Here is a 14,243-nt window from a genome sequence, read left to right as displayed (position 1 = left end):
TGATTGGCCAAAACTGCATTTGGCCCCGCCCCCGTGCCGATTTTTGCCAATCCAATGCTTTCTGGCTAAAAATCGGCCATTTTTATGATGTCACAAAGTGACCCCCGCGGCGCTGGAAATAAGGTGAGTTTTAAACTTTTATAGGGGGGCTAAGGAGGGGCAAGCCACCTAAATGGTGGGTTAAACACTAAAGGGTCAGGAATACATGTTTGTGTTCCTGACCCTATAATGTTCTTTATAAGTGCATGTTTCTACTCTGCCCACTTCTAACCTCAGTGGTCCCCAGAGGTGGATAGGCAGTCAAGAAGAACCCTATTTGTTTCTCATTTTCCATGCAATAAAATGTTATTGCCATCTAGCGACGTCAGCAGCCTTCTACTTTCAAAGGGTCAGTAAAATCACAGCAAAAAGAAGCAGACCATACAAATGTGGCTAAAATATGTAGTGATACAATTGTGAGACAAGTATTAAGCAAAAACTTGCTGTGAATAATATTGTTGCTTGAGAAAAAACATTTATCAATGACCTAAAGATTGCCGTGAGGAACATATAATAAAAACAAGGGGCAGATTTATGTGAATCCTGAAAATTCTATTGGTAATATATATTTGTGAGTAATGAGTGTTCAAGCTATAACACGTAGATGTCCAACATTTTGGATTGTCCATGGCCACATTGAGCAAAGCGGAATTGTCTTTTGGGCTGTACATAAAAATATATAAAATTATATAATAAAACGTAAAAAGCCCTTTTATTAATTTTGATATTTCATTTGTTTAGTAGATAACTCACTTATTTTTTGTATCCTTGTGTGGGATTGCCATATTTAAGGATACCAAATTAGTGAACTATATACTCAACACATACACCTGTATACACACACAATCACAGACCTATACACATAAAATCATATACACAGACATTTAGTAATTAAAGGGAAACTCTAGTGCCAGGAAAACAATCCGTTTTCCTGGCACTGCAGGTCCCCTCTCCCTCCCACCCCCCAAACCCCGGTTGCTAAAGGGGTGAAAACCCCTTCAGTAACTTACCAGAGGCAGCGACGATGTCCCTCGTCGCTGCTTCTTCCTCCGCGCCGCTCCTCCTAGTGATTGCGTCGGCCGGTGGGCGAGACTGATCCCGCCAACCGGCCGGGGAGACCTAATGTGCATGCGCGGCAATGCCGCGCATGCGCATTAGCGCCCCCCATAGGAAAGCATTGAAAATGCATTTCAATGCTTTCCTATGGGGAAATGAGCGATGCTGGAGGTCCTCACACAGCGTGAGGACGTCCAGCGACGCTCTAGCACAGGTTTCCTGTGCTATGATCCAGGAAGTGCCCTCTAGTGGCTGTCTAATAGACCGGCCCTAGAGATGGAGTTAACCCTGCAAGGTAATTATTGCAGTTTTATAAAAAAAAAAAAACTGCAATAATTACATTTGCAGGGTTAAGGGTAGTGGGAGTTGGCACCCAGACCACTCCAATGGGCAGAAGTGGTCTGGGTGCCTGGAGTGTCCCTTTAAGTGTTCCACCCGGTCTTCCTACCTTGCTTTGGCAGAGCTGGAGTGGATGCTCTCCCTGATGGTGATGTCATATCCCAGCTGCCGGCTCACGAGGTAGCTGTGCAGCCCGAATGGCAACTGAGCCACATTAGAAGCAGTTGAAGGCTGTGGGTTGGACACGCCTGCTGTAACACATTGTTCAGTGGAGTAGAAACCATGCTAACTTTACATATGCTGAGGCATTCATTGGAGGTGGGGAGGTATGAGTGGGGACTAGAAAATTAATTCACTTTTTCTTTTTTGTGTTAAAATCTTTGGAGGTGTTTTTTTTTTTTGTTGTTTTTTTTTCTCAGAAAAAATGAGTACATAAGCAGGAGAGTAAGTTCGCAGGCCTCTCATCATACAGTTTGGTCAATACGTGGTTACAAATTCTTTGGTAAACTTTCCAATGTTAGTCAACTCAGCTAATATATTATCGGTTATAATAGACATAGTCGAGGAATGAGAACATTGCAAGTTAAATTGCGGAACCTGTTTCAATCAGGTTAAAAAAAAAAAATAAATACACTTTGTCATAAGCTTAATTCCCTCCTTCAGCTCTACCACCCATCTGGCCTCAGTTGACCGTGAATGAGTCTGTCGTGTGAGTAAGTATAAAGAATATAGGTATAGAAGCAACAAGTAGATAAGAAGATAGTGTGGTCATTGCCAGGAGAAGTCTGGACCCCCAGCGCGTGCCTCCCGGTAACTAGGGACCCCCACATGTCACAGGCTGCTGGACACAAATGCGTACCACGGCTGTTTAATTCACTTTTTCAGCTTGTAAATAAAAAGACCACAATGTCCAGGTTTTCGGATCAACTTGATATTTATTCAGTTCTTCCATGACCCTTATTGACTTCACTTTGTGCACCCAATCCCTCATGAGGGGAGCAGTGGTTTTCATCCAGAATAACTGCTGCCAATCAGTAGATCACTTTTAACAAATGTTTACGTAGTGTGCCTGGAAATAAAATAAAATAAAACTGAGGTAGGGACACCTTTCCAGTTTTAAACATTTATTAGAACTCTGTTGTGGTCAGACCATGCTGGTATATCTACAGCTGTCATTCTTACTCATAAACATTAAGATTAAACCCTTTATTTCTTTTAAAAAATAAATAAATAAGAAAGTAAGGCTAAGCTCAGTTCTCTAATAACAAGCTTTCTGTGTTCTATAATGCACAATTGATTAGGGTAAAAAAAACTTGCCTAGATCTATATCTATATCTATATCTCCAACTCCAATGTTTGTTTTGCTTTTTGTACCTGTCATGTGATCTATTTATTGACTTGCCTGACTCCTTTAATCCCGTCTCTATTATAATGACCTAAATTACTACAGTCACAAGGTTGTTCACTTAAATGCGACCTATTGGAAATTCAAAGTGAACTTTAAAGTCAAAATATCTGTACTTTCTAGTTTGACTATTATGGACTTCAATCTGACATAACGTTTACATTGCTGACAATTCTAATCATATTCGGATTAACCCTAAATAGGTTTTTCACAAACATGATATTCCAGTACTCAGGCCATCCTTGCCATCCAGGTTAAACAAAATTGATGTTGCGAATGCAGAAATGTAAATTCTGCATTCTCAAGTTGTCAAAAGACCAAGCAGTGCGGGCAAAAATCCTTGTTTTTTTTGTCAAACTACTCACAAATAGTTTGACCAAAGAAGAAAAATGATATACCTGTAGACTCTTTGCAACACAACCACCACAGTGCTTTGATTGCGTATCTTAGAATTCCACTTTTAAGGTTGGCATGGTTGGTCAAGGTGATTGACAGAATGATTGTATGTGAATTGGTAGTGTTTATAAGACAATACCATCATGGGTGAAGCAAAAACTAAGGTTACACCAGAAATTTCTATTGAAGTTCATTGTTGAGGGGACTCTCATAGAAGCAAAGAAACATTCTTGAATTTCTATTAAAATGCATGGAAGTTTAGGTTGGCACAGTCGATGCCACGTTTTGTCGAAGCAACTATGCCACCCTTTACTTACTTTGCTCAATCTATTCATCTTCTCTTCCTCATCCCTAATCTGTAAATTTTTCTTCTTTCTTTTTCCATCTATTTTTTTAAAGTTACATAGCGCAAAGTAGGGAATATTTTGCCTTCTATTTATTTCCTCTGATTGACAAAAGGCGAAGCTACCTTTGTCAAGTTTAGTCCCTTCCCCTATCCATCTCTAGCAACAGGTAGGTGGAATAAGATATTGTCTCACTCGTCTTGTGGCATCCTTTATAGATCCGTATTACTCTCGCGCATGCACGAGTATAGCACTGATGTGTGTTCCTGGTAGATGAAGCACCAGGAGCTGAAGAGAATCCAATGGATGCCAGTGGTGGTAGCCGCAAGGGACAGCTACAGGTAAGTAATGCTTGCCTTGCATTCCCTGGCCACCGGACTCCAAGCAGCGAAGACACAATTGGGGATCTTTGCAAATTACCATATATACTCGAGTATACAGGGAGTGCAGAATTATTAGGCAAATGAGTATTTTGACCACATCATCCTCTTTATGCATGTTGTCTTACTCCAAGCTGTATAGGCTCGAAAGCCTACTACCAATTAAGCATATTAGGTGATGTGCATCTCTGTAATGAGAAGGGGTGTGGTCTAATGACATCAACACCCTATATCAGGTGTGCATAATTATTAGGCAACTTCCTTTCCTTTGGCAAAATGGGTCAAAAGAAGGACTTGACAGGCTCAGAGAAGTCAAAAATAGTGAGATATCTTGCAGAGGGATGCAGCACTCTTAAAATTGCAAAGCTTCTGAAGCGTGATCATCGAACAATCAAGCGTTTCATTCAAAATAGTCAACAGGGTCGCAAGAAGCGTGTGGAGAAACCAAGGCGCAAAATAACTGCCCATGAACTGAGAAAAGTCAAGCGTGCAGCTGCCAAGATGCCACTTGCCACCAGTTTGGCCATATTTCAGAGCTGCAACATCACTGGAGTGCCCAAAAGCACAAGGTGTGCAATACTCAGAGACATGGCCAAGGTAAGAAAGGCTGAAAGATGACCACCACTGAACAAGACACACAAGCTGAAACGTCAAGACTGGGCCAAGAAATATCTCAAGACTGATTTTTCTAAGGTTTTATGGACTGATGAAATGAGAGTGAGTCTTGATGGGCCAGATGGATGGGCCCGTGGCTGGATTGGTAAAGGGCAGAGAGCTCCAGTCCGACTCAGACGCCAGCGAGGTGGAGTACTGGTTTGGGCTGGTATCATCAAAGATGAGCTTGTGGGGCCTTTTCGGGTTGAGGATGGAGTCAAGCTCAACTCCCAGTCCTACTGCCAGTTTCTGGAAGACACCTTCTTCAAGCAGTGGTACAGGAAGAAGTCTGCATCCTTCAAGAAAAACATGATTTTCATGCAGGACAATGCTCCATCACACGCGTCCAAGTACTCCACAGCGTGGCTGGCAAGAAAGGGTATAAAAGAAGAAAATCTAATGACATGGCCTCCTTGTTCACCTGATCTGAACCCCATTGAGAACCTGTGGTCCATCATCAAATGTGAGATTTACAAGGAGGGAAAACAGTACACCTCTCTGAAAAGTGTCTGGGAGGCTGTGGTTGCTACCGCACGCAATGTTGATGGTGAACAGATCAAAACACTGACAGAATCCATGGATGGGCAGGCTTTTGAGTGTCCTTGCAAAGAAAGGTGGCTATATTGGTCACTGATTTGTTTATGTTTTTGAATGTCAGAAATGTATATTTGTGAATGTTGAGATGTTATATTGGTTTTACTGGTAAAAATAAATAATTTTAATGGGTATATATTTGTTTTTTGTTAAGTTGCCTAATAATTATGCACAGTAATAGTCACCTGCACACACAGATATCCCCCTAAAATAGCTATAACTAAAAACAAACTAAAACTACTTCCAAAAATATTAAGCTTTGATATTAATTCGTTTTTTGGGTTCATTGAGAACATGGTTGTTGTTCAATAATAAAATTAATCCTCAAAAATACAACTTGCTTAATAATTCTGCACTCCCTGTAAGTCGAGTTTTTCAGCACATTTTCAGCCCCAACTCTGCTTATACTCGAGTCAATGTCTGTATTATCCAAGAAGAAGAAAAAAAGCTTGAAAAAGACCTTTCTGGTCGAAACGTTGCGTTGCATTCTGTCATAATAAATCTGCCTGCGGCTTGAAGTTGGAGTGCCTGTAAGTTTTTTCTTCTTTAATTATTGTACTGGGATTGCTGGTCCTGCTCTGGAGCACCCTTGGCCGTTGGGACTGAGTGCGGTTCTCATCACTTACTCTGCTCAATGTCTGTATTATGGCAATTTACATTGCCATAATACAGACAATGGGGCTGTGGAGGCTGGCAGGAAGCATTTACTTACCTCTTCTGCAGCTCCTGTCAGCTCCCTTCTCCTCCACGCCGGTCCAGTCAGCTCCCCTGTCAGCTCCCAGTGTAAGTCTCGCGAGAGCCGCAGGGTCATAGCGCGGCCATAAGACTTAGAGTGGGACTTGCAGAGGGAGCTGACCGGACCGGCGGGGAGGAGGAGGGAGCTGATAGGAGCTGCAGGAGAGGTAAGCGCTCTCTGCCAGCCCCCTCCACTGCGCTGCCAATGCCACAGGGAGTGGGAGCCATGTATCAAGCCGGGAGGGGGGACGGAAAAAAATTATAATAATAAAATATTTTAAAAATAATAATAAAAATGCCCACCCCCCACCAAGGCTCTGCAACACAAACACACTACACACACACACCACACACTCATACACACACACACGCACACACTGCACTCATACACACGCACACACTGCACTCATACACACGCACACACTGCACTCATACACACGCACACACTGCACTCATACACACACACGCGCACACACTGCACTCATACACACACACGCGCACACACTGCACTCATACACACACACACACTGCACTCATACACACACACACACACACACACACACACTGCACTCATACACACACACACACACACACTGCACTCATACACACACACACACACACACTGCACTCATACACACACACACACACACACTGCACTCATACACACACACACACACACTGCACTCATACACACACACACACACACTGCACTCATACACACACACACACACACACACTGCACTCATACACACACACACACACACACACTGCACTCATACACACACACACACACACACACACACACACTGCACTCACACACACACACACACACACACTGCACTCATACACACACACACACACTGCACTCATACACACACACACACACACTGCACTCATACACACACACACACTGCACTCATACACACACACACACTGCACTCATACACACACACACACACTGCACTCATACACACACACACACACACACTGCACTCATACACACACACACACACACACTGCACTCATACACACACACACACACTGCACTCATACACACACACACTGCACTCATACATACACACACACACTGCACTCATACATACACACACACACACACACACACTGCACTCATACACACACACACACACACACACATACACACACACACTGCACTCACACATACACACACACTGCACTCACACACACATACACACACACACACTGCACTCACACACACACGCACACACACACACACTGCACTCATACTCATACGCACTCACTCATACTCATCCACACACACACACTGCATTCATTATATACACACTGCATTCATTATATACACACACACACTGCATTCATTATATACACACACACTGCATTCATTATATACACACACACACACACACTGCACTCATATACACACTGCATTCATTATATACACACACACACACACACACTGTAAATAAATATTCAATTAATATAATTTTTTTAGGATCTCATTTTATTTCGAAATTTACCAGTAGCTGCTGCATTTCCCACCCTAGTCTTATACTCGAGTCAATACGTTTTCCTAGTTTTTTTGGGGTAAAATTAGGGGCCTCAGCTTATATTCGGGTCGGATTATACTCGAGTATATACGGTATGCAAAGATCCCAAAACGTGACCGAGCCAATTTAAACCTTTGTTGCTCAGACAAAATGTACATATATAAAACCATACCATGGGTGGCAAAAGCGTTTTTTTGTTCTGGAAATCTTTTGTTCGTTTGTCTAAATTCAATTTGAGTTTAATGTGATATTATTAGTCTCTCACATCGTGTAGGAATTTTGGCCCACTTTTCTTTACAGCATTGCTTCAGTTCATTGAGGTTTGCTGGTATTTGTCTATGCACAGATCTCTTAAGGTCCTGCCAGAGCATTTCATGAGGGTTGAGGTCTGGATTTTGACTGGGCTTTTGCAACGCTTTTTCTTTCTAGCCATTCTATTGTAGATTTGCTGTTGTGCTTGGGATCATTGTCCTGCTGCGTAGCAATGTGTTGTATACAATTTAAAAGTTTAGCAACCAAATTCTATCACCCAAAATATTAATACCTGTGTACATGAAATATTGAAACATTAAATGACCATGATAAAAACTGCATGCACAGAAAATTACAGTGGCAAACTACAGGTATAATTGGAAACAATTCAACAGTAACACATGATAATATAGTAGCAATGTAAGAATAAATGAGGTTGTCTCATCTGTCCAAAGGACATTGTTCCAGAAGTCTTGTGATTTGTTCAGATGCGACTTTGCAAACCTACGTCATCCTGCCATGTTCATTATTGAGAGGAAAAAGCATTCTCTTGGCAATCCTCCCAAACAAACCATACTTGTTCAGTCTTTTCTAATTGTACAGTCATGCACTTTAACGTTTTACATGCTAACTGAAGCCTGTGCATTGCACGGTCTGACCTTGGGGTGAATTTGTTGAGATGTCCACTCTTGGGAAGATTGGCAACTGTCTTGAATGTTTTCCATTTTTTGAAATACTCTTTCTCACTGTAGATTGATGGACTTTAAATAGTTTGGAAATGGCCTTAGTTTGATGGGCATACATACATACTCTGGAGACTTCACTGAACACAAATATTTGTGCTTCAAAACAATAAAATATATCACAGTGATGATATAGTCGGTGAAAGTGTGTGTGTGTGTGTGTGTGTGTATGTATGTATGTATGTATGTATATATATATATATATTTTTTTTAAAAAATTAATTTCACACACAAACAAATCTGAAAGCTAACTTTGGCCACTGTTTGTGATTAGGTGGCTATTAAAAAAGAAGTACCCCATGTGCAATACCTTGGGTTGTCTACTTTTGCAAATGGCATGCCATCATGGAGGTAATTGTCATTCCTGGGCTACCATACGATCTCAAAGGCAACATAGCCAGTCTGTTAAATTTCAATGTGTATAAACTGGTTTTCTGCTTTTTTGAAAAGTTACAGGGTGAATGAAATATAGCACATCCCATTTTTCGGTTTATACACATTGAAATTTAACAGACTGGCTATGTTGCCTTTGAGATCGTATGGTAGCCCTATAGTGTGAAAACCACCATCCAGCCCCGCTGGCACACCTAAATAAAGTAAAATCTTACTTGTATTCAAGTTGGCAGCTGCTGCCCTGCCCATTATCTGCCTGCTTGGCTGATATCAACAGAAGTGATTATGTGAGCCAATTACAATGCTTTCCCATAGGATAGGCTTAGACTGTCAAGTAGACAGATCAATGGTAGAGCCAAACACAGCCCTGGCCAATCATCATCTCCTTGTAGAGATGAATTGAATCAATGCATCTCTCTGGAATGTTCAGTGTCTCCATACAGAGGGTAGAGACACTGAATGGCAGTACTGCCCAGTGTGCAGCACTCCCCCAGGAAGCAGTTATGAGGAGTGGCCAGTGGAGTTATCCCTAGGCTGTAATGTAAACACTGCATTTTCTCTGAAAATACTTACAGCAAAAAGCCTGTAGGGATTGATTCTACTCACCAGAACAAATACAATAGGCTGTAGTTGTTCAGGTGACCATAGCATCCCTTTATTATGAAGGAGGTTAATTATGGTTGAACAGACATACAGTCAAATTCCAGGTGTTGATTTTGTTTTGATCAGAACTTGTACAATTGCCTCTGTCCTTAAGAGGGTTAAGCAAAAATAAACATGGGGCACTCAAGGATCAGAGTGATGACAGAGTGAAGAGGAGGACTATAAATGTATATTAATTTGTAATACTTTGCTCCAGTTGTTGCGATTTTTAGTTTGCATATATATCTGCAATAAATATAAAACTGTTGCTAGTTTCTTTCTGCTTGCAAGAGTCACCAGCCAATCTGGACTAATCATAAAAAAGCATTTCCATACACATGTGAGACAGTCTGTTCTTGTAGTCTTGATTAGGTGGTATCCAAAATATACATACTGTGGGAACAATCTAACCAGTAGTAAGATTAATATTACAAAGTCATTAACCCATGGCAAAAATTAATGGATTATTGTGTAATGGAAACGTTCCATCCTCTGTGTTGACTTGGGCAGTTGTTGGACTGCCCCCTTTATATAATATCTAGGTGGTGAACAGTATGTGGTAGGTATTTAGGGAGTTTACTTGATATATAGATGGAGGTAAGATTTCAATAGGACATGTATTCTTATGGAATGTGTAACCTTGGTCGTCCACCAGCGTTTGATTAGATTATTTAGAGTTCTGTGTGTGTGTATTTTATCCACTGTGCTTAAATTGGGCTGTAATCTTTCTTTCTATAACAGCGGGGTTCCCAACCAGTCCTCAAGTACCCCCTACCAGTCTAGAATTTAGGGATTACCCTGTTGTGTCTAAAGTGTTTTTTTTTTTTTTCTTTTCTTAAAACACCTTAGAAGACACAACTGGGTAATCCCCAAATCCAGGACTGTTACGGGATACTTGAGGACTGGGTTGGGAACCACTGTTCTAAAGGTTATTCTATGTGATCCCATCCTCATCCAGCCGAGTCATTGAGTAAGCAAATCTCACCAGGTTTTGGGTCTCCTCTATAACCTTGAAATGTTATGCCTCTCTCAGCCTGGTTACGATTGTGGTTAGGATCTTCTCCCCTAGGTCAACACTGTGGTCCCTCAGCAAAGGGTAGGACTGTTGTTTTGATGCCCCAAGTAAGGAAGCTACAGCTAACTATTTAGAAAGAAACCAGGCACTACAAACATTTCAATGAGATAAAATGGTTATATGGCTATAAGTCCTCTGGTGCTGTCCCTCCATTTACTATTAAACAATTTTCGAGAAGTTTAACGCCTAATAAGGGTCTCTGGGCACTCACAACCCAGCGCCTAACTGGAGATAATACATAGTTACATAGTTACATAGTTAGATAGCTGAAAAGAGACTTGCGTCCATCAAGTTCAGCCTTCCTCACACCTGTTTTTTGCTGTTGATCCAAAAGAGAAAAAAAAAAAAAAAAAAAAAAAAAAAACCCCAGTTTGAAGCACAATTTTGCAACAAGCTAGGACAGAAAATTCCTTATTGACCCCAGAATGGCAGTCAGATTTATCCTTGAATCAAGCAGTTATTACCCTACATTGAAAGATTATATCCTTGAATATTCTGTCTTTGCAAGTATGCATCTAGTAGCTGTTTGAACATCTGTATGGACTCTGATAAAACCACTTCTTCAGGCAGAGAATTCCACATCCTGATTGTTCTTACAGTAAAAAAACCTTTCCTTTGCCTTAGACGAAATCTTCTTTCTTCCAGTCTAAACGCATGGCCTCGTGTCCTATGTAAAGTCCGGTTTGTGAATAGATTTCCACACAATGGTTTGTATTGGCCCCGAATATATTTGTATAATGTTATCATATCCCCTCTCAGGCGACGTTTTTCTAAACTAAATAGGTTTAAATTTGTTAACCTTTCTTCATAGCTGATATGTTCCATTCCTTTTATTAATTTTGTAGCCCGCCTCTGCACTTTTTCTAGTGCCATGATATCCTTCTTTAGAACAGGTGCCCAAAATTGCACAGCATATTCAATATGTGGTCTTACCAGTGATTTATAGAGAGGCAAAATGATATTCTCGTCCCGAGAATGAATGCCCTTTTTCATGCATGACAATACCTTACTGGCCTTGGCCACTGCTGATTGACATTGCACATTGTTGCATAGTTTGTTGTCTATAACAATTCCCAAGTCCTTTTCGTGTGTTGTTATCCCTAATTCGCTTCCATTAAGGGTATACGTTGCTTGTGTATTCTTTACGCCGAAGTGCATAACTTTGCATTTTTCAACATTAAATTTCATCTGCCATTTGAGTGCCCAGTCCTCCAGTCTATCTAAATCCTTCTGCAGCAAAGTAATATCTTGCTCACATTGTATTATTTTACAAAGTTTTGTGTCATCTGCAAACACTGAAACATGACTTTCAATGCTGTCTTCAAGATCATTTATAAAAATGTTAAATAGAAGGGGTCCCAGAACAGACCCCTGAGGGACACCACTTGCCACCTCTGTCCAGCTTGAAAATTTACCATTAACGACAACTCTTTGTATTCTGTTTTTAAGCCAATGTTCTACCCAAGAACAAGCATTTTCATCGAGACCGATTTCCTTGAGTTTGAACACTAATCTTTTGTGTGGAACTGTATCAAATGCCTTGGCAAAATCCAAATAGATCACATCCACTGCAACACCCTGATCTATACTTCTACTATACTAAAGCAGAGATTACAAATTTTCCTCTAGCCATACCAATTCATGCCTTCTGTAGCAACCAAAGCTTGGACTGACTGTTTTATGCTCTAGCTTGACTGTCAGAACGTATGCTTAGTCTTTCCTGAAGATTTGAAAGGGAGGTGGAAGAAAGACCTATTTCGAAACAGTTTAATTTTATGCTCTTTAAAAAGAACATACATTGTATCTTACATGAATGGTAACCTTTAATGCTGAATGGAAGGACCATGTCATGGTTCACAAGACAGTATGACCATTCCAATGAGATGAAGCGGTTGCATTGCTTACAGAGTCCCTTTAAGCAGCCCTCCAGCTCTGGGGTTGCACATATGTTGTCCTTCTCTGCTGTTGAGCCATTTCATGATGGCTTTTCAATGAAGTTGAAGTGTTTGGTTCGTGGCATGCTGAAAAAAATCTTTTCTTCCCAAAAATAGGGATTCTAGAGGCTATGACCCCTGTTGTTTAAGGCAGCAAACCTCTTTGCTGTATGTGCTTTCTAAATCATGATGTCCGATTAGAATTCTTCAGCGACTGCAGTTTGCAGCAACCATGTAGGAATGTGTAACTATAAGTCCAGACTACTTCATATTTGAGTATTCGATCAATAACAAAATTTCCCTCTCCCAACAACAAAAGACCTAGACATACAAAGATGAATTAAAAATAAGATTAAATTAACCATTAACTCAATTAAAGATTTGTATTTGGGAGTTCTTTTTATTTTTTGTTTTTTTGTTCCTGAAAATTACAAATACATTGTATGTATGAGTTATATACAGTGCGATTATAGTTTCTTGGATATTATGTAAATCTAGATGGATATGAAGTATACACACACACTCTAATGAAGATTCATATGTGAACTCTTCACAAACTCTGTGTGTAAAATATATATAATATACATATATAAAAAATAGGCATATTATTACAACTAATACTAGCCATATATAAATCTAATTTGAAAATTGAAATAATGCCTGTAAAGTGGCCAAAAGTAACACATTTGTCCTTCTTGGTAAATAATGGTTGATGTAGGTAAAACTGATACTGAGGAGTTCTGTATATGTTTGTTAGCGTTTAGTATCTTGTGTTCCGTAAACTATTCTCAGTGTTTTACATCTTCTGCTGCAGATGCTACCCTTTTTTCCTGTCCATTTACCCTCCCTCAACAACAATGGGGTTTAATCCATTCATTTTTCTTTGTACCATTACAGTCTGTCAGCTCATCTGACAGTGACGTGCCAGACGAAAAGGTGGCAGTGGAAGTTGAGACGGGAATTGATGAAGATGTCCCTGTCGTTCCTGAAAATACAGTGGAAACATCCAGTGAGGAGGAAGGAGCGAAGAGGAAAGTACCACTAGCCAAGGTATTTCAGAGATCTGCCACAGCACACAGAAGATATTATTAACCAGCAAACAGAGCTACCACAGTATCTGCTGTACATATAATTTAGTTTACATATTTAAACAAATCTGACTTGTGTAGCCTAAATGTGACTCTACAAAGACACTCATCCTGCAACATAATAGCATCAAAACATTTCTCACTATATAATGTTTTAGTTAAAGTGACAATCTAACCACGCTAATCTTTACCTACTGCTGTAACTCCATCTCTGGCAGTGTCATAGGGATGTAATACACTAATTGCTAAAGTCAATTCTGTGCAACTTTCGCCACACAGAAATGATTCATTGGCCGAGAGCAGTCAACTGACACTTGCAGCCAAATAATGCTCACCGTTGTGTCTTTTAAAGCTCTGCAGAAGCCAAAATAATGTCATTGGACCACCACATTGGTAATGGTTTGCCCCAAGTTGCAGGTGCCATCCTCTGGTTCTTGGGCAAAACAAATCTTGGAGGCAACCAAATCCATAAATCATCGGAGTTGTAACTGTCAATGTTCCACATGTGCAATCATCCATTTAATCCATATTTGGATGCCATTAAGTGACTAGGACTTGTGGATGCTTTCACTTTGTGTCTATGCCAACATAGTATTTTTAGGATCCTTCTATAAATCCCTTATGATC

General features: G+C 40.5%; 1 protein-coding gene across 1 annotated transcript in view; it reads left to right on the top strand.

The window, feature by feature from the left end:
- The window catches only part of HDGFL2 (HDGF like 2), a 42,855-nt gene that overhangs the window by 12,713 nt on the left and 15,899 nt on the right, over window positions 1-14,243 (top strand). Inside the window, exon 4 of the mRNA XM_063455642.1 lies at window positions 13,426-13,578. Within this exon, the coding sequence (XP_063311712.1) occupies window positions 13,426-13,578 (153 nt within the window). The remainder of the gene's footprint in view (window positions 1-13,425; window positions 13,579-14,243) is intronic.

Source organism: Pelobates fuscus, chromosome 5, assembly GCF_036172605.1.
Source record: "Pelobates fuscus isolate aPelFus1 chromosome 5, aPelFus1.pri, whole genome shotgun sequence".
Lineage (NCBI taxonomy): Eukaryota > Metazoa > Chordata > Amphibia > Anura > Pelobatidae > Pelobates > Pelobates fuscus.
Note: the sequence above shows the minus strand (reverse complement) of the source record. Positions and strands in the feature narration are given on the sequence as shown.